The sequence below is a fragment of the Nerophis lumbriciformis genome, linkage group LG04 (assembly GCF_033978685.3).
Source record: "Nerophis lumbriciformis linkage group LG04, RoL_Nlum_v2.1, whole genome shotgun sequence".
NCBI classification, from domain to species: Eukaryota; Metazoa; Chordata; class Actinopteri; order Syngnathiformes; family Syngnathidae; genus Nerophis; species Nerophis lumbriciformis.
In genome coordinates, this window is record NC_084551.2 from 41,794,932 (window position 1) to 41,816,003 (window position 21,072).

Genomic DNA, 21,072 nt, shown 5'->3' on the forward strand with positions numbered 1-21,072 from the left:
CTTCTGGCACTGTCAATTGACACAATTAGGTGACGTCTCCGCAGATTAGGTGACATGTTGGATGCGTTAAACAAAATGTGTTGCATAATTCCGGCACACAGTCGTAGTTTCATCCACCACTTTCTTACCGCTGCTATCATAGCTCACACTAAACAAAAAGTGCTCTCACACATCAGATATATACAAAGCCACAGGTGTGCATCCTCTATCTCTGTAAACAATATGAACGCCGCCACAACTCTTCAGTTTATCCTTCTACTCATATTGCGCATGCTTATGACACAAACGACACACGTGGTCCGAACCAGGTGAAAAAAAAAAAGAAAAACTGACTCAAGCTAAATGAATCTTTGAAATCAAGAGCACTCTCAGGAGGAGAAAGACAAAGTCAGAACCTGCGGAAAAACTGTTCCATGCCTGGTATCAATATCTATATATCTATATATATACATATATATATATTGTATAGGGGTGTAACGGTACACAAAAATTTCGGTTTGGTACGTACCTCGGTTTAGAGGTCACGGTTCGGTTCATTTTCGGTACAGTAAGAAAACAACAAAATATAAAAGTTTTAGTTATTTATTTACCAAATTTGTAAACAATGGCATAACATACATATCCACACAGGGTCCATTGCCAGGGTTAATGTGGTCAACATATATAAAATAAAAACTAAATAAGATAAGGCTCAGAATGGTTTCTTAACAAAACCTTTCTACATATAAAGTGCTTTTTTTGATTGATTGAGACTTTTATTAGTAGATTGCACAGTACAGTACATATTCTGTACAATTAACCACTAAATGGTAACACCCCAATAAGTTTTTCAACTTGTTTAAGTCGGGGTCCAAGTTAATTAACATTAAACTGCCTCAAGTTGTTGCTCAGATTAAATAAAATGACAAAACTTTTCTTCTACATATAAAAAGTGCAACATTAAACAGTTTCAAGTCAACTCAGCCTCAGATTAGCCCCCCCCCCCCCCCCGCCTGGCTATCTTGCCAGTAAGAGGATATATGGGCTCATTGTTCATCCACCATAGAAGTGGGTCAAAATCGAGTTTTTAAAGGCCTACTGAAACCCACTACTACCGACCACGCAGTCTGATAGTTTATATATCAATGATGAAATCTTAACATTGCAACACATGCCAATACGGCCGGGTTAGTTTACTAAAGTGCAATTTAAAATTTCGCGCGAAATATCCTGCTGAAAACGTCACGGATTGTGGAGGACATTTTGAGACAGCATGATGGCCAGCTATTAAGTAGTCTGTTTCATCGCAAAATTCCACAGTATTCTGGACATCTGTGTTGGTGAATCTTTTGCAATTTGTTCAATGAACAATGGAGACAGCAATGAAGAAAGTTGTAGGAGGGAAGCGGTGTATTGCGGCCGACTTTAGCAACACAAACACGGCCGGTGTTTCATTGTTTACATTCCCGAAAGATGACAGTCAATCTTTACCATTGGCCTGTGGAGAACTGGGACAACAGAGACTCTTACCAGGAGGACTTTGAGTTGGATACGCAGACACGGTGCCGTGAGTACGCTTCCAAACATTTGATCGCTTGCCCGTACATGCGTGCCGCTATGTGCATGTCACGTAAATAATTCAATGTATACACCCTGATGATTATCTTGTGTGATGACTGTATTATGATGATAGTATATATGATAGTGTATATCTGTATCATGAATCAATTTAAGTGGACCCCGACTTAAACAAGTTGAAAAACTTATTTGGGTGTTACCATTTAGTGGTCAATTGTACGGAATATGTACTTCACTGTGCAACCTACTAATAAAAGTCTCACGTACGTAACTTTGGGGACTTCGGGAAAATATATGTGCTGTATGAACTTTGGGGAGGTGAACGGTACTTTGGGATGTGGGATTGAGTGTGTTGTGCAGGTGTTTGAGTTGTATTGGCGGGTTATATGGACGGGAGGGGGGAGGTGTTTGTTATGCGGTATTAATTTGTGGCATATTAAATATAAGCCTGGTTATGTTGTGGCTAATAGAGTGTCTTGTGTTTATTTACTGTTTTAGTCATTCCCAGCTGAATATCAGGTCCCACCCGCCTCTCACAGCATCTTCCCTATCTGAATCACTCCCACTGCCCTCTAGTCTTTCACTCTCACTTTCCTCATCCACAAATCTTTCATCCTTGCTCAAATTAATGGGGAAATCGTCGCTTTCTCGGTCCGAATCGCTCTCGCTGCTGGTGGCCATGATTGTAAACAATGTGCGGATGTGAGGAGCTCCACAACCTGTGACGTCACGCTACTCGTCTGCTACTTCCGGTACAGGCAAGGCTTTTTTATCAGCGACCAAAAGTTGCGAACTTTATCGTCGATTGTTCTCTACTACATCCTTTCAGCAAAAATATGGCAATATCGCAAAATGATCAAGTATGACACATAGAATGGACCTGCTATCCCCGTTTAAATAAGAAAATCGCATTTCAATAGGCCTTTAATGCAATATGGACTTATATCTGCTGCTATAAAAACATTTGTTATTGCTTTAGCCCTGCCTGACTCGCCGAGGAGAGGCTGCTTGAATGCGGTGGTGACGCTTCAAATGGGTTAGCATGTGTTATGAGAGTAGCGTATGTGTGTGTGGCCCTTTAATATGTGACAGCATGTGAGGTGAGGGAGCGGTAGCTGAGTGTGGGGAGTGGCTAGTGTTTTGTTGGATTGGCTGTGTGCAAGACCTCAATAAAGCCACGATTTGCAACTAATCGCCGGACTCGTCATTTACCCTGGAGTCCGGAGCTGTGGAGACCCACTGCCGGGTAGAGTGAAGGGTGTTCCCCCCGAGAATACATCGGCCCTGGAGGAGTGTCTTCCCTGCACTCCTCGACTACGGTCTGGGAGCCGGAAGCAGGAAAGGTGCAACACATGTTTGACGTGTTGTCAGAAGCAGCTGCTGAACAATGTCGGCAAACTTCCGTCCTCCATTGTTGTATCGCGCAGCCAAAGTGTTCCCAAACCGGAGATCTTAACGAGGCAGGAGGGTCTTCCAGCTCTGGCTTTTACATGTTGTCCTAGCCCGGTCGCTGCTAGCATGTGTACTCGTTCGGTACACCTCCGAACCGAACCGAAACTCCCGTACCGAAACGGTTCAATACAAATACACGTACCGTTACACCCCTAATATTGTATATACATATATATATATATATATATACTGTATGTATACAAAAAAGGCGATTTGACTTTTAAGGCAACTTATGTTAGCCAGTGGACACAAAGTCAGCACTAATTCCAATGCTGAGGTAGTACGTTCAAACAATCAGGTGCTACTACTAATTAAAACAATGATACAACAATAATAAGTTTCTATTTGTAAACCTATTGAAATACATTTTATTAATCTTCTGATTCCCTTCCATGACCCATCTGGGTTGTGACCAGCATGTGATAAACTCCCTTTTTGGATAACAGTTGTTGATGTGTCCCTTGTTCTATAACCACACCTCTTTGAAATACAGCAATGCGGTCTGCGTTTTGGATGGTAGACAGGCGGTGGGCGACAACGATACACGTCCTGCCCTGCCTTGCTTTGTCCAACGCCTCCTGCACCACCTTGATCAATGAGAGGACAAAAATCACACAAATCAACCAGATAAAGAATTATTCTGTTATCCCTGATAAGAAAAAAATCCCACCTTCTCGCTCTCAGTGTCGAGTGCAGACGTGGCTTCATCCAGAAGCAACAGTTTGGGGTTACGGAGGATGGCTCGGGCTATGGCTATTCGTTGTTTCTGACCCCCTGACAGCTGGGTCCCCTTATCGCCTGCCTGAGTGTCATACTTCTGCTCAAGCAAACAAAGACAAAACCAAGATGTAGTCAGGCAGAAAGTTATTGTTTTCAGTTCTTAAAATAGATCTACCGTATTTTCCGCACTATAAGGCGCACCGGATTATTAGCCGCACCTTCTATGAATTACATATTTCATAATTTTGTCCACCAATAAGCCGCCCCGGACTATAAGCCGCGCCTACGCTGCGCTAAAGTGAATGTCAAAAAAACGCTGCGCTAAAGTGAATGTCAAAAAAACAGTCAGATAGTTCAGTCAAACTTTAATAATATATTGAAAACCAGCGTTCTAACAACTCTGTCCCAAAATGTACGCAAATGTGCAATCACAAACATAGTAAAATTCAAAATGGTGTAGAGCAATAAATAGCAACATAATGTTGCTCGAACGTTAATGTCACAACACACAAAATAAACATAGCGCTCACCTTCTGAAGTTATTCTTCATTCGTAAATCCTTCGAATTCTTCGTCTTCGGTGTCCGAATTGAAAAGTTGCGCAAGCGTGGGATCCAAAAATGGCCGGCTCCGCCTCGTCGAAGTCATCGGATTCAGTGTCGCTGTTGTTGTGCAGCAGTTCTGTGAATCCTGCCTTCCGGAAAGCTCGGACCACAGTTGTGACCGAAACTATCTGCCCAGGCATTTACAATCCACTGGCAGATGTTGGCGTATGTCGACCGGCGCTATCTGCCCGTCTTAGTGAAGGTGTGTTCGCCTTCGGAGCTGTGTGAAAAAAGCCACCCGGCCTCTTCGCGTAAACTTCCCTTAACCACTCGCTCATCTTTTCTTCATCCATCCATCCCTTCGAGTTAGCTTTTATGATGACGCCGGCTGGAAAGGTCTCTTTTGGCAAGGTCTTCCTTTTGAATATCATCATGGGTGGAAGTTAGCATGGCAAGCTAGAACCACAGTGAAGGATGACTTCTCATTCCCTGTGGTGCGAATATTCACCGTACGTGCTCCCGTTCCACAGTGCGGTTCACAGGAATATCAGCTGTGAAATACGGTAGTAATCCGTGTGCGGATGGAGAGATTGCGTCTTTTTATGAACCGGATCGCTTAGTAGGAGCCATTTTGTGGTCTTTACAGATGTAAACAGGAAATGAAACGTACGGTGATATCCGCGCGTTTTTTCTTCTTCTTCCGGGGGCGGGTGAAGCGCTTCCTGTTCTATGGGGGCGGGTGCTTTCCTTGGCGGTTGCTTGCGTAGAAGAAGAAGCGCTTCCTGTTCTACCGGGAAAAAAGATGGCGGCTGTTTACCGAAGTTGCGAGACCGAAACTTTATGAAAATGAATCGTAATAAAGCGCACCGGGTTATAAGGCGCACTGTCAGCTTTTGAGAAAAATTGTGGTTTTTAGGTGCGCCTTATAGTGCGGAAAATACGGTACCTAAAATTGAAGAAATAGGTTTTTCATAGTTGCCTTCATCATTAGAGTTGACGTCAAAATACTAAGGTCTAGAAGTGAGCTTCAATCAGGATATCAACTCTTTGATAAAAAAACACAATTACCGACCTTTGGCAGGTTTTCAATGAAGCTGTGAATGTTGGCTGCCTCAGCAGCTGCCTTAACCTCCTCCATAGTTACAGTGCGACTGTTGTCTCCATAGGCGATGTTTTCAGCCAAGCTACAGTCAAACAGCACAGGCTCCTGGGACACAATACCTATCTGAGACCTCAGCCAGTGGATGTTCAGCTCTTTTACACTCTTGGAATCAAGCATCTGCAAGGTAAGATCAAAAGTGAAGTCAAAAGTCACAAGCAAAGCGGAAGTGATGTGGTCCAAGTCTGAAGGTAAGCCAAAATACACTCGAGTAAATCTTTCGGAATAGTTTTAAACAATGGACTTGAAACAATGTTTACAGGGAAGAGGAATGTTTTGTTTAGACGTTGTGCGTCATCTAAACAACTTGGTATTACGCAAGCATGAAAGTATTTGATCTAGAGTCTAGTCTCCATTAAAGCCAACAATTTGAGAGGTGAGGGCCCTTTATTTTAATTGATGTTTGCCACATTTTTGGAGACTTTCCGAAGGTTTGGGGAGGTGTGGCACCAGATCCCTGCTGCCTTTTTTTTTTTTAAGTCAGAGCTAAAGTTTAGAAGGTAGAAGTAGAGTTTTGGTGTCATAAGTACTCATTTCTGTATAATTTTTTATTTTCACTAACTGCTTATTTGCTATCACTTTTACCATCATATTTGTACATGTCGTATTTGCTGATGTTGCTCTATTGTTGTTGTTGTTGTTATTGTTGTGTTTGCTGTTGTTGTTTTTGTCTCTCTGTCTAATCCCCCTCTTGTCCCCACAATTTCCCCCTTTGTCTTCCTTCTTTCCTCTTTCTATTCTCTCCTGCTCCGGCCCGGCTGCACCAAATGATAATATAAATACATTTAATAAAGTCACATACAAATAAGGCAACAAGAGAAGTATCCTACACTTCTCTTTTGTAAAGTAAATCTGAACAGCCGATATGGGCATCTACATCAACTATATGATTTGCCTGAGAAGGTGGACAGGACAAAAAATAAAATAAAAAATACGTACTTAAAAGTAATTTTAGGTACGTACAACAAAAAAATCCACGGTGCTTTGGTGACAATTATAGGTTTTGAGAATGAAGGCGTTTCTGAAAAAACAAAACTGTGCAATGTTTTGGACAAACAAGCCAAATCAGTCTAAGTGCTGAGAAGAACTTCAAAAATGTTTCCCCTCTCATCTGACCAGGTTTCACCAGTTCATGCTCACAGAGTTAGACTAAGTTTATACTGCAGGCAAAAGTGGCCCAAATCTGATTTTTTTATATCTGTTTTTTCCAGCTGACCGTTTACACAGCAAGTAAAATGTGATTTTTATCAGACTCCAGTGTAAACGCGCACAGGCCCCAATGTTGCCTCGAAGTCACTTGCATGCGCAGTGCGATAAAGTAAAAACAAAGGTAGTTGACCGGGAGGAAGTCGTTACTACTACACAATAAAATAAAAGTCGCAACACCTTCAAAATGAGTATTTTGTTTACGAGAAAGTAAATTAAAGTAATATAATGTATGAATGGATGTATATAGTGTAATATATTTGGGAGGGATCACATTTTTTAATGGCTGTTGAGTAGAGGAGACACAGACATCAGGATCTAGGTGAGCTTTATTTTTCAACTCACATGTAAGCAAATGCGTCACAGCGCCGTTTCCGGTCCTTCAACAATTGCTATTTCTTCGGAATCAAAATATATATTCATATATTACATATAGCCTATTATTTGTGCACTATTGACAAGTGATTCACCGAAAATTTGGTCATCTTAAATAGACTTTCGTCACCGAAACCGGATGTTGTGATGATATATCCACTTCCGCGCACACGAGTGACGTAGCTCGCCCAAAGCTGACAAAAAAAGTCACATACATGGCGCATTGCGTTTAGACTGTAATCACATTTAAAAAGATCTGATTTCAGTCAGATTCAGGACTACCTCCTGATGTAGCATGAATCTGATGCCAAAAGATCAGATTTGAAGCACTTTGGAGCATTTAGATTGGCAAAAAAATCTGATTTAGTGTCTCGTGTAAACAGGGCCTTAAATTGGTTAACAATAAAATAAAAAGAAAACAGGGTTTCCTACAAGGTTGCATATTGCATAGTCACAAACCACACATAATCGCAAAGGAACTCACACTGACTGCTGAATTTGTCCTCCTGTCCAATGATGCAATTGCAAGGGTGTCAAAAGTCAAAGATAAAAACACTTATTTTTGGAGACGGTGCTCAGGCAGCAAAATTCTTGCAAATTAGTTGTCTTGTACTTAGGGATGAGTATTCTTCACATATAAAAGGATACTGTACCAATTCTCGGTACCAATCTTCAATACTTGTGTAAGTTAATAAATGTTAATTGTTTTATAATAATATCTAATCTTTTAATGTAATATTTGAAAATGAGCTAATTATGATAACGGTGCTGTCCTGTTGTTATAACTTGCTTTCTTACTACATTTCTGAGTTTCATTTTCAAGTATTATATAGTAGACTTTGCATGCAGTTGCAATTCCAAGACTTCAGATGGCAGTAGTGTGTATGCTACGGCAGAGCCGTGTATAGAGAAAGTATGGCCAACTAAACCAAATGCGCCATGTTGGGGACCTCGGACGTGTCCTGTTGTACCCGGATGCATGCAAATTCAGTCGTTCTGATGTTAGTTTTCCTGACAAAAATAAACCAAAAAAATAATAAGTCTAATTACAGTTCTTAACATACTCCAGCTTATAAACTTACAATAAAACATGTTTTTTTTTATTCGGTACCTTGAAAACGAGATGCTGCATCTCAAGGGGTTTTCCATTAATAAATTCAAAGATTTTTTTCTTTGTTTAAAAATAGAACAAGAACATTCTGAAATTGTACAAATCATAATATTGTTTTTTTTTGTTTTTTTTACAATTACCTGTTGCGGTTAATAGTACATATATTTTGAATGTTGTCTGTCTATTTTTGTTGGCCCTGCGATAAGTTGGCGACTTGTCCTGGGTGTACCCCGCCTTCTGCCCGAAGGCAGCTGAGATAGGCTCCAGCACCCCCCGCGACCCCGAACGGGACAAGCGGTAGAAAATGGATGAATATTTTTACGGCAATTTTGTGGCCGTAGTTGATGCACTCCACCACTATAATCTTACAGTATTAGTTACCAACAGGTTTCTAAAATGCTCCCGCCACAGCAATGTACATCAGAAAATGCTTATAACGACCAAAAAAAAGCAAAACTTATTACCCTCATTTTGCCAAAATCCTTAGCTTTGGACCAACAATTAATGACAAATTATGACTTTTCTGTGAAGTATATAACTATGGTGGCTGCCCCCAATGTATTGTTAGTAATAACTGCACTATGTCTGTGCTGTTGCTTTTTTAAATATTTTACATAGGGTTTTTTGTGGCAAGTTTCTGATTTTATAATAACTACATTAACTTGAATATTGAACTAATGCTGCTTTTTTAGTTGCTCAATGTGCTGCAATAGTTTTTCTAATACCAAGGATTTACTTTTAACAGCGCCGTGATCACAGAGAGCTAACTTGCTTATGCTGCTACAAACCCCGTTTCCATATGAGTTGGGAAATTGTGTTAGATGTAAATAAAAACGGAATACAATGATTTGCAAATCATTTTCAACCCACATTCAGTTGAATATGCTACAAAGACATTTGATGTTCAAACTGATAAACATTTTTTTTTTTGCAAATAAACATTAACTTTAGAATTTGATGCCAGCAACACGTGACAAAGAAGTTGAGAAAGGTGGCAATAAATACTAATAAAGTTGAGGAATGCTCATCAAACACTTATTTGGAACATCCCACAGGTGTGCAGGCTAATTGGGGACAGGTGGGTGCCATGATTGGGTATAAAAACAGCTTCCCAAAAAATGCTCAGTCTTTCACCAGAAGGGATGGGGCGAGGTACACCCCTTTGTTCACAACTGCTTGAGCAAATAGTCAAACAGTTTAAGAACAACGTTTCTCAAAGTGCAATTGCAAGAAATTTAGGGATTTCAACATCTACAGTCCATAATATCATCAAAAGGTTCAGAGAATCTGGAGAAATCACTCCACGTAAGCGGCATGGCTGGAACCCAACATTGAATGACCGTGACCTTCGATCTCTCAGACGGCACTGTATCAAAAACCGACATCAATCTCGAAAGGATATCACCACATGGGCTCAGGAACACTTCAGAAAACCACTGTCACTAAATACAGTTCGTCGCTATCTGTAAGTGCAAGTTAAAGCTCTACTATGCAAAGCGAAAGCCATTTATCAACAACATCCAGAAACGTCGCCGGCTTCTCTGGGCCTGAGATCATCTAAGATGGACTCATGCAAGGTGGAAAAGTGTTCTGTGGTCTGACGAGTCCACATTTCAAATTGTTTTTGGAACTATTCGACATCGTGTCATCCGGACTAAAGGGGAAGCGAACCATCCAGACTGTTATCGACGCAAAGTTCAAAAGCCAGCATCTGTGATGGTATGGGGGTGCATTAGTGCCCAAGGCATGGGTAACTTACACATCTGTGAAGGCACCATTAATGCTGAAAGGTACATACAGGTTTTGGAACAACATATGCTGCCATCTAAGCGCCGTCTTTTTCATGGACGCCCCTACTTATTTCAGCAAGACAATGCCAAGCCACATTCAGCACGTGTTACAACAGCGTGGCTTCGTAAAAAAAGAGTGCGGGTACTTTCCTGGCCCGCCTGCAGTCCAGACCTGTCGCCCATCGAAAATGTGTGGCGCATTATGAAGCGTAAAATACGACAGCGGAGACCCCGGACTATTGAACGACTGAAACTCTACATAAAACAAGAATGGGAAAGAATTCCACTTTCAAAGCTTCAACAATTACTACTCAGTGGCCTAGTGGTTAGAGTGTCCGCCCTGAGATCGGTAGGTTGTGAGTTCAAATCCCGGCCGAGTCATACCAAAGACTATAAAAAAATGGGACCCATTACCTCCCTGCTTGGCACTCAGCATCAAGGGTTGGAATTGGGGGTTAAATCACCAAAATGATTCCCGGGCGCGGCCACCGCTGCTGCCCACTGCTCCCCTCACCTCCCAGGGGGTGATCAAGGGTGATGGGTCAAATGCAGAGAATAATCTCGCCACACCTAGTGTGTGTGTGACAATCATTGGTACTTTAACTTTTAACTTTAATTAGTTTCCTCAGTTCCCAATCATTTATTGAGTGTTGTTAAAAGAAAAGGTGATGGAACACAGTGGTGACATGCCCTTTCCCAACTACTTTGGCACGTGTTGCAGCCATGAAATTCTAAGTTAATTATTATTTGCAAAAAAAAAAAAAAGTTTATGAGTTTGAACATCAAATATCTTGTCTTTGTAGTGCATTCAATTGAATATGGGTTGAAAAGGATTTGCAAATCATTATATTCCGTTTATATTTACATCTAACACAATTTCCCAACTCATATGGAAACGGGGTTTGTATATTGACATACTGAGCTGCTGCATCGCCTCTGAGTTGGGACAAGTTAATTCTAGATTATCAGTCATGCCTCTCACTTGTATAGATGAAGGTTGTTGCCATAAACAGAGAAGTTGGTCAACTTTGATGTCCAAGTTAGACCCAAAAATGATGAGAAAGACACAAATTGACACTAGTTTCGTTTTGGTTTTTTTTCTTTTTTTTTTTTTACCTGTGTAAGGATTATGATTGATGCAGTAGGAAGCTGGAGTACCCGGAGAGAACCCACACAGTCACAGAGAGAACATGCAGAACCGTGGAGAACCGTGCTGTCCTTTTATCATGCTCTTATTTGTATTTTTGGTTTATCACGTAGCAATATAACTACTTGCTGGATCTGATTATCAGTCAGCTTCTAAAACTTCTAGCTCATTCTCCTTATATTCAAAATACAAAATATAAAGCTCTGGATCATCATTTGTCCCAAAGTAGTCTTTGTTGTCTCTTATTAAGTCTGCCATCATTAGTATTAGTGTTTTTTTAAGTGAAAAGCGAAGGTTGTGATGCGTCTGTGAAACTAAAATGCCACGTATGCTTAAAATGAGCAAAATACGTAAATATTACATGTTACGATGAATGTGCCTATTACTACATTGCATATACCTGCAGCATGTATATAAAACATTGATGGAGGTTTTTGGAGGTTTTTAAAGCGCTTTATATCTGCAATAGAGCGACTCCCATTACCTCCATTTTAGCAGACTTTTGCTGCCGTTTATTTATGAGTTAGAATGCATTACAAATAGAAAAACATGTGTTCTTCTCTTACATAACAATTGTGCTTGATAGAAAACAATTTAAAAAAGTGCAGTTCACCTTCAAGCTGAATATGCCAGCCCAGTGTTTTGTTGTGCCCAACCGAGTAGTTATAATGAAAGTATTGTAGTAATTACAAACAAGCTTATCTTAATTATAGTTTTCATTACCAAATTTTTGGAGGTGTTGCAATCACCATGTAAAATTGTTTACGTATGACAGTTTTCTATCAGACATACTTGCTTTGTTTGGCTGAGTCCGCTCTGAGTGCTGCTTGAGTGATTGTCTCCTCGCCAAGTGTTTGAGTCAGTGTTTAGTCTGTAACTATACCTGACGTCACGATCAACAAAAATATCCAAATATGGCACTGTTTGAATTTACATGAATCGATACTCAGTAGCACAAACAGAATTTGATCTGTGCTTATAAAAGTACCACATTTATTGTACAGCTAATTATATAAAAAAAATAAAAATAAAATATCATAAAAATTAGAATCATACTTGACACATTACAGTATGGTTGGTGCTGGGTGGGAGGTGTGTGTGTGTGTGTGTGTGTGTGTGTGTGTGTGTGTGTGTTGTCTTCCTTCAAAAAGGAGGGCAAATAAAAACAGTTGAGAACCACTGATATCGATAAGTATTGTAAGTCTTAATTTTAATAACCTTACCCCGAACGTGGCAAGCGGTAGAAAATGGATGGATGGAAAATTACAAAGCAGACATTTTCTGCATTGGTTCAATAACATCTCAGTTTTCTTTAGTAAAACTGTTGAAAAAAATAAAAAATCAAATTCTTTAAACAGCGGTCCCCAAACTACGGCTTGCCAGCATCTACAATCAAAAGTTTCAAAAACAAAAAAACATTTGTATTTTTTTTTTGTAAAACCAACTTTTCATATCCTATTGTGTATTTGGAATCTGTGTAAGTCCCGAAGATTTGAAATCAAACTGTGGAGGCATTGCCATCTTCATCTTCAACCGCTTATCCGGAATCGGGTCACGGGGACAACAGCTCCAGCAGAGACCCCCAGACTTCCCTCTCCAGAGTAACATTAGCAACTTCCTCCTGGGGAATCCCGAAGCGTTCCCAGGCCAGAGAGGAGATGTAATCCCCCCCCATCTGGTCCTTGGCCTGCCGCGGGGTCTCCTTCAAGTGGGACGTGCAACGAGGACCTCCCTAGGGAGATGCTCGAAGGGCATCCGCACGAGATGCCCGAACCACCTAAGCTGGCTTCTTCCCAAGCGAAGGAGCAGCTGCTCTACTCCGAGTCTCTCTCGTGTGACTGAACTTCTCACCCTATCTCTAAGGAAGATGCCAGCCACCCTTCTGAGGAAACTCATTTTAGCCGCTTGTATCCGCGATCTTATTCTTTCGGTCATGACCCACACTTCGTGACCATAGGTGAGAGTAGGAAGGTAGATAGCTCGGTAGACCGAGAGCTTTGCCTTCTGGCTCAGCTCTCGTTTCGTCACAACAGTGCGGCAGAGAGACTGCAATACTGCCCCAACTGCTCCGATTCTCCGGCTGATTTCCTTCTCCATCTTTCCCTCACTCGTGAACAAGACCCCAAGATACTTAAAAACTCCTCCACTTGGGACAGAGTCTCGTTCTCTACCTGGAGTATACAAACCATCGGTTTCCTGCTGAGAACCACGGCCTCATATTTGGAAATGCTGATCCTCATTCCAGCCGCTGAACACTCGGCTGTGAACCGATTCAGTCAGAGCTGAAGGTCACGAACCGAAGGTGCCATCAGGACCACATCATCTGCAAACAGCAGTGACGCATCCTTTAGTCCCCCGAGACGTATACCCTCTCCGCCATGGTCACGAAATCCTATAAATCCTGTCCATGAAAATCACAAACAGGATAGGTGACAGAGCGCAGCCCTGTCGGAGACCAACCCCCACTGGAAACGGATCCGACTTACATCCAAGCACCCGGACACAACTCTCGCTTTGGTTGTACAGAAATTGGATGGCCCTCAGCAGGGTTACCCCCACCCCGTACTCCCTCAGCACCTCCCACAGGATCTCCCGGGGGACCCGGTCATACGCCTTCTCCAAATCCACAAAGCACATGTAGACTGGATAGGTATACTCTTAGGCCTTCTCCAGGATTCCCGCAAGAGTAAAGAGCTGGTCAGTTGTTCCACGACCAGGACCGAATCCACAATGCTCCTCTTGAATCTGAGGTTCGACTATTGGCCGAACCCTCCTTTCCAGTACCTTGACGTAAACTTTCCCAGGGAGGCTGAGTACTGTGATACCCCTGTAGTTAGCACCCATCCTCTGGTCCTCCTTTTTGAATAGGGGAACCACCACCCCAGTCTGCCACTCCCTCGGCACTGTCCCAGACTTCCGCGCAACGTTGAAAAGGCGTATCAACCAAGACAGCCCCTAAACACGCAGAGCCTTCAGCATTTCTGGACGGATCTCATCAACCTCCGGAGCTTTGCCACTGTGGAGTTGTCTAACTACATCAGTGACTTCACTCCGAGAGATTGACGTCAATCCCCCATCATCCTCAGGCTCCGCTCCTGTCATGGAGGGTGTGTCTGATGTAGCTAGACTTAGACTTAGACTTCCTTTTTATTGTCATTCAAATTTGAACTTTACAGCACAGATAAGAACGAAATTTCGTTACATAAGCTCATGGCAGTGCAGGATAAAAAAGCAATAAGGTGCATATATAAATAAATAAATATATATATAAATAATATATATAATATATATATATATATATATATATATATATATATATATATATATATATATATATATAAAATAAATAAATATATATAAATATATATAAATAAAAAAATAAATTACTGCACGGATAAATATATTGCACTTTTTCACATGCGTCTATGTTTATGGATGTATGTTATATTGTCTTTTTTATTCCAGCGAGTTAATCCATTTTGGGGGGAGTTGAGGGGATAATTTAATTATGATGCGTTCAAGAGTCTTACGGCTTGAGGGAAGAAGCTGTTACAGAACCTGGAGGTTCTGCTTCGGAGGCTGCGGAACCTCTTTCTAGAGTCCAGCAGTGAAAACAGTCCTTGGTGGGGGTGGGAGGAGTCTTTGCAGATTTTCTGAGCCCTGGTCAGGCAGCGGCTTTTTGCGATCTCCTGGATAGGAGGAAGAGGAGTCCTGATGATCTTTTCCGCCGTCCTCACCACTCTCTGGAAAGACTTCCAGTTCGAGGCATTGCAGGCTCCAGTCCAGACAGAGATGCTGTTGGTCAGCAGGCTCTCTATATAGTGCCTCTGTAGAATGTGGTGAGAATGGGGGGAGGGAGCTGTGCTCTTTTCATCCGACGCAAAAAGTGCATGCGCTGCTGAGCTCTTTTTACAAGAGCTCCGGTGTGTAGGGACCAGGTTATATTGTCTGTTATCTGCACCCCCAGGAACTTGGTGCTGCTTACTTTCTCCACCGCTGTGCCGTTGATGTAGAGTGGAGCGTGGCTGGACTGGTGCTTCCTGAAGTCAACGATGATCTCCTTGGTCTTGTTGACATTCAGTACCAGGTTGTTGGGTTCAGGAGTTCCTCAAAGTGCTCTTTCCAACGCCCTACGAATTCCTCACTTGAAGTCAGCAGAGTCCCATCCTTGCTGTACACAGCTTGGATGGTTCCCCGCTTCCTCCTCCTGAGGTGCCGTATGGTCTTCCAGAACAGCTTTGGTGCCGCCCGATAGTCCTTCTCCATGGAATTCCCCAAACTGATCCCACACCCTCTGCTTAGCCTCGTCCACAGCCATAGCCGCTGCCCTTCGGGCCTGTCGGTACCTTGCAACGGCCTCCGGAGTCCCCTGAGATAACATACCCCGGTAGGAGTCCTTCAGTTGGACGGCTTCCCTGACCACCGCTGTCCACCAGGGTGTTCGAGGGTTACCGCCCCTTGAGGCACCTAAGACCTTCTGGCCACAGCTCGCAGCTGCAGCTTTAGCAATAGAGGCTTTGAACATTGCCCATTCCTGTTCAATGTCCCCAACCTCCACAGGGATGGCAGAGAAGCCCTGCCGGAGGTGGGAGTTGAAGTCCTTCCGGACAGAGGACTCCCCAAAACGTTCCCAGTTCACCTGCACTAAACGCTTGGGATTGCCAGGTCTGTCCACAGGTTTTCCCCGCCATCTGACCCAACTCACCACCAGATGGTGATCAGTTGACAGTTCAGCCCCTCTCTTCACCCGAGTGTCCAAAACATACGGCCTCAGATCAGCTGATACGATTACAAAATCGATCATTGATCTTTGGCCTAGGGTGCTCTGGTACCAGGTACACTTATGAGCATCCTTATGCTTGAACATGGTGTTTGTTTTCACAAGTCCATGACTAGCACAGAAGTCCAATAACAATTCACCACTCAGGGTGACCGTTCCTCCCAATCACGCCAGTCCACGTATCACTGTCATTGCCCACGTGTGCGTTGAAGCCCCCCAGCAAGACTATAGAATCCTCTGCCGGTTCCCCATACATGACCCCATGCAAGTTATCTAAGAAGGCCGAATAGTCTGAACTCTTGTTTGGTGCGTACGCACAAACAACAGTCAGAGTTTTCCCCCCCTCCAACCCTAAGGCGAAGGGAAGCGACCCTCTTGTCCACTGGTGTGAACTCCAACGTACAGGCACTCAGCCAGGGACTTGTGAGTATCCCCACACCCGACTGGGCCCTCACACCCTGAGCAACTCCAGAAGTGAACAAGGTCCATCCCTTGTCCAGGAGTGTGGTTTCAGAGCCCTTGCTATGCGTAGAGGTAAGCCCCACCATATCCAACCGGTAGCGCTCCACCTCTCGCACTAGCTCGGGCTCCTCCCCACCAGCGTAGAGACGTTCCACGTCCCAAAAGTCAGCCTTTGCTGCCCCGAATTGGTCCGTCTGGAGCCTCCACTTTCACTGCCATCCACTTGGCAGCTCACCCGATCCCACTGGTTCCGACCGCGGGTGGTGGGCCCACGTGGCGGAGAGGATGGTGTGTTCAATGAGCTTCGGCCGGGCTCCGTGGCTAGCCCGGCCACCAGGGGCTCGCTGACGAGCCCTGCCTCCGGGCCTAACTCCGGAGGAGGGCCCCGGGCTTCCTCTGGGCCGGTAACGCATCTTCTCTTAGTTTGTTTCACGGGGGGTATCGTAAACCTGATGGGGGGGCATTCGGGTGCTACACCTTGCCCAAGGGTGACCCGGAACTATGTAAGGCAGGGGCGTTCAACTCCCTGAGGCTTTATACAAGCCCACATACCTAGGAGGCATTGTGGAGATATTTATAAAATATACATGCCTTCCTTCCTACAACTGTCAACAAGCTATTTGGAAATTGCTTCTTTTGTGAAGTTTCTGCCGTTGTGACGTCAGTGGATTATCCATATATGGTACAGATGTACCCAGAGTGCCTTTTAACATTTAACACCACTTACATTTATTGAAGTTGTTGGCGAAGACAGCAATGAGTGGAGAGGGAGAAGGGGAGCGTACAGCCAAGTAAGTGGACGCCACCTTTGTACTTTGCTACGAGTTCTTTCTTGAACTGTATAGTTTTTCTACAGTATTCTTTGACCCGTGGTGGTTTATTTTGTCGCTGTGAAAAGAATGCACACAGACTGAGTCACCAATGTGTGATTCAATGTTTTGGCCGGCACAGGATACGAAAATTGAGGCAAATTTGGGCGAACATTTTCATGAACAACCACACGAACAGATGCTGGAAAACCAGGAAAACTTTGAAGCAAGGACTAAGTTCAAACTAATAAGAAATGACAAACATTCAGTCTATAGATCTGTTAATTGTGGCAGGCAGACTTGAGAACTCTGATTTGCTCCCACAGAGGCCTTGAAATGGAGACAAATGCAGCAAGTGATAGTAATAGTAATCCCGTTTTGTCTTTTAGCGGCAGCAATATTAACTTTATTAGGATGAATTTAAGTAGTGTGGTTTTATCATTGCAGCTATAAAAACACTGACTGTGGACTAAGAGACAGTAGGTGAAGAGGCATGTGTGGTATAAAGCTGTTGGGTGTGTATTTATGTACTCACCACTGATCCATTCATGGTGTCGTAAAACCTCTCCAGAAGTTGGATGGTTGTGCTTTTTCCACAGCCACTGCTTCCTACCAGGGCAAGTGTCTCTCCTTTGCTCACCTTCAGATTCAGCCCTCGGAGGACGGGTACATCAGGGCGTGAAGGGTAGTTAAACTTTACACCCTCGAATTGCACGTTACCATCAAATTTATCCTGAGGTTTTAAAAGACAACAAAGTCAAGAAGGAAGACTTAAGTCTGTAAGTAAACGGAAAGGTAAAGTAAGGTGTTATACCAGCGACTCTCCCTGTTCTGAAAGATTATCAATGGCAGGCTCTCTGTTCAGGAGCATCATGATGTGTGCAGCAGACATTTTGGCCTTTGCATAGTTGGGAGCGAAAGAATTGGCTTCTCCAAGAGCCATGGCTCCATACAGAACTGCCGAAATCACCCTGAGACACAATGTTTGCTGAGACTTAGTAATTATATGGCAGCGTTATGTAATGAACATTAATACACACCTTCTCCAAAACAATATGTTTATGCATGTGTTACAGTTCTTGGTTTATAACCCACTCACATCTACAATTGCCCACAAAGGTCTTTTAAACTTGTAGTAAATGATTAACAGCTAAATATAGAAATTGAGCATTTTGGCTTAGATCAACTCTTGATAGTTGCCTTTTGCCAACCACATCAAAAGAAAGTTGATTGGAAGTTGACTCACAAGAAAACTCCTTCCACGTTCATTCTGTCATTGTCAATGAGCCAAGCTCCAAACCGGAAACATCCTGCATAAGCAAAGTAGATCATGGCCTGGGTAAATGCAAAGGTAAAGCCGTACACATGGGCCTTTTTCTGGGAGTTTCTGCAAAGAGAGACCTACAGTAACTATCAAGACATTTTTCTTTCAAATTTCCAACACTGTACCAAAGATTTTTCATACTTGAATGGAACGCTGAGGTTTTCATGATACAGAGATTCAAACTCGGGTTCTCTGGTCAGAGATGCGACAGTGCGAATATTGTCGATGGCTTCTGTAGCAATCTGAGGAAACAGACCATAAAATATGTCAGTTTGGAAAGACAGTGAACTTTGGTTGAGTAGTCAGACATTAATGTTCTCTTAAAAGCCCTGAGTAAAGCACGTCATGTGACACCTAAGTCTTGCGCCATAACATTATCAGTTATCCACTAAAGCAGTTGTTCAGGTAGGGCAGATGACCAATCAATCATTTGAATGTATTTCCACTTCTCCAGAGTTCAGTGGCCCTGGGCAATAAACCACAATGTTCAAACAAGCCAAGCCAAAAAGTTTCGTTTTACCCATTGATACACAAACGCAGTAGGACTGGCCAATATGGCAAACAAATTATTAGGAACAAAAATTTCACAACTTCCAATCTCGATTAAAATCAGGTTTTTTATATTGTTTTTAGCCTGCAGTTAAAGAAAAATAAACAAAAGATTAGTTCAACATCCTAATAAAATAGTAGATTTAAACGCTGTGTACAAGAAAGATCAAAGTTGCCTACAGCTCTTAATGAGACTGAGGTCCTTTGGGGTGTGCGGGTTACTGCTGCGCACCTTTTACGACATTGTGGTGGCTTCTGCTGTGTTCTATGCTGTCATTTGCTGGGGTGGGGGCACAGCCAGAGACAATAACAGACTTAATAAACTGATCAAGAGAGCTATGACCTGATGTGCCCCCCGTGGCTGACGTCTTTGCGTCGTCCTCCCGACAACATTTACGTTTTTTATTTATTATAGTACTAATTTGCATCCTAAATGCAAAGTTTTTGCACGCAACAGTGAGATATAACAGAGACGCACTTCTGGACATCGGAAAAGCTCACCATGAGCTAGTCTGACGGACTTTAACTTTCTGCTACGATGAGACCCACCTAACCAAGCAACAACAACAAGGCGGCGGGGCAAGAGAGCGGGGCCACATGCTAGGCAAAAGGCTAGAGCGACACGACCACCACTACCTAGCCTGCTGCTAGCTAACGTGCGCTCGCTTGACAACAAGCTGGATGAGCTGAGAACCAGGATTACATTCCAGCGTGAACTGAGAGATTGCTGTGCTCTTATTTTTACGGAAACCTGGCTTTCGGACAGCATCCCAGACTCTGCTATCCAGCTAGCAACACACTCAGTCTACCGTGGAGACCGGACAAAGGCTTCAAGAAAGGCGAGAGGCGGCGGCGTCTGTGTTTACGTGAGTAACCGCTGGTGCTCGGACGTACAGGTGGTTGAGAGACACTGCTTGGACAACATTGAGTTTTTGATGGTGAAATGCAGACCATTTTACCTGCCAAGGGAGTTCAGTGCAGTGTTTGTACTGTCTGTTTACATCCCGCCACGGGCGGGTTCCACTACAGCGCTGAAGCTGCTGCATGACGTCATCAGTAAACAAGAGACCGCACACCCCGATGTTGCGTTCACGGTAGCTGGGGATTTTAACCACCACAACCTAAAGAGTGTCCTCCCGAAATACCATCAGTATGTGAACTTTCCTACGAGGGAGAAAATCACTCTGGACCAAAAAGAGCTCAGCAGCGCATGCACTTTTTGCGTCGGATGAAAAGAGCACAGCTCCCTCCCCCCATTCTCACCCCATTCTACAGAGGCACTATAGAGAGCCTGCTGACCAACAGCATCTCTGTCTGGACTGGAGCCTGCAATGCCTCAGACTGGAAGTCTCTCCAGAGAGTGGTGAGGACGACGGAAAAGATCATCAGGACTCTTCTTCCTCCTATCCAGGAGATCGCAAAAAGCCGCTGCCTGACCAGGGCTCAGAAAATCTGCAAAGACTCCTCCCACCCCCACCAAGGACTGTTTTCACTGCTGGACTCTAGAAAGAGGTTCCACAGCCTCCGAAGCAGAACCTCCAGGTTCTGTAACAGCTTCTTCCCTCAGGCCGTAAGACTCTTAAACGCATCATAATTAAATTATACCCTCAACCCCCCCCCCAAAATGGATTAACTTGCTGGAATAAAAAAGACAATATAACATAGATCCATAAACGTGGACACATGTGAAAAAGTGCAATATATTTATCTGTACAGTAATCTATTTATTTATTTATATATATTTATTTATTATATATATATATTTATTTATTTATATATGCACCTTATTGCTTTTTTATCCTGCACTACCATGAGCTTATGTAACAAAATTTCGTTCTTATCTGTAAAGTTCTAATTTGAATGACAATAAAAAGGAAGTCTAAGTCTATACTGCAACGTGAGGGGAGCCTACAAGGCTGTACCCAGACCACACTTTAGACTATCTGATCACATCTCAGCTTTTCTATATCCAGCGTACAGACAGCGCCTCAAGCAAGGCCCCCCCAGTGAGAAAAACTGTTGTGGAATGAAGACACTGAACTAGTGCTTCAGGACTGCTTTGGGAGTACAGACTGGGACATGTTCAA

At 43.2% G+C, this 21,072-nt stretch overlaps 1 protein-coding gene across 3 annotated transcripts in view; it reads right to left on the reverse strand.

Annotated features, from left to right (window-relative positions):
• Nucleotides 1-1,106: 1,106 nt before the first annotated feature.
• The window catches only part of LOC133602469 (ATP-dependent translocase ABCB1-like), a 73,229-nt gene continuing 53,263 nt past the window's right edge, over nt 1,107-21,072 (reverse strand). For 2 of the 3 annotated variants that reach the window (XM_061955670.1, XM_061955679.1), the window contains exons 23-29: nt 18,578-18,678; nt 18,359-18,499; nt 17,927-18,083; nt 17,648-17,845; nt 5,346-5,552; nt 3,680-3,826; nt 1,108-3,596 (exon numbers count right to left, since the gene is read on the reverse strand). In XM_061955670.1, the coding sequence (XP_061811654.1) occupies nt 3,381-3,596; nt 3,680-3,826; nt 5,346-5,552; nt 17,648-17,845; nt 17,927-18,083; nt 18,359-18,499; nt 18,578-18,678 (1,167 nt within the window). In that variant the 3' untranslated portion in view covers nt 1,108-3,380. Of the gene's footprint in view, nt 3,597-3,679; nt 3,827-5,345; nt 5,553-17,647; nt 17,846-17,926; nt 18,084-18,358; nt 18,500-18,577; nt 18,679-21,072 lie in introns of all 3 variants that reach the window. The other variant, XM_072913030.1, reaches the window with a different exon arrangement.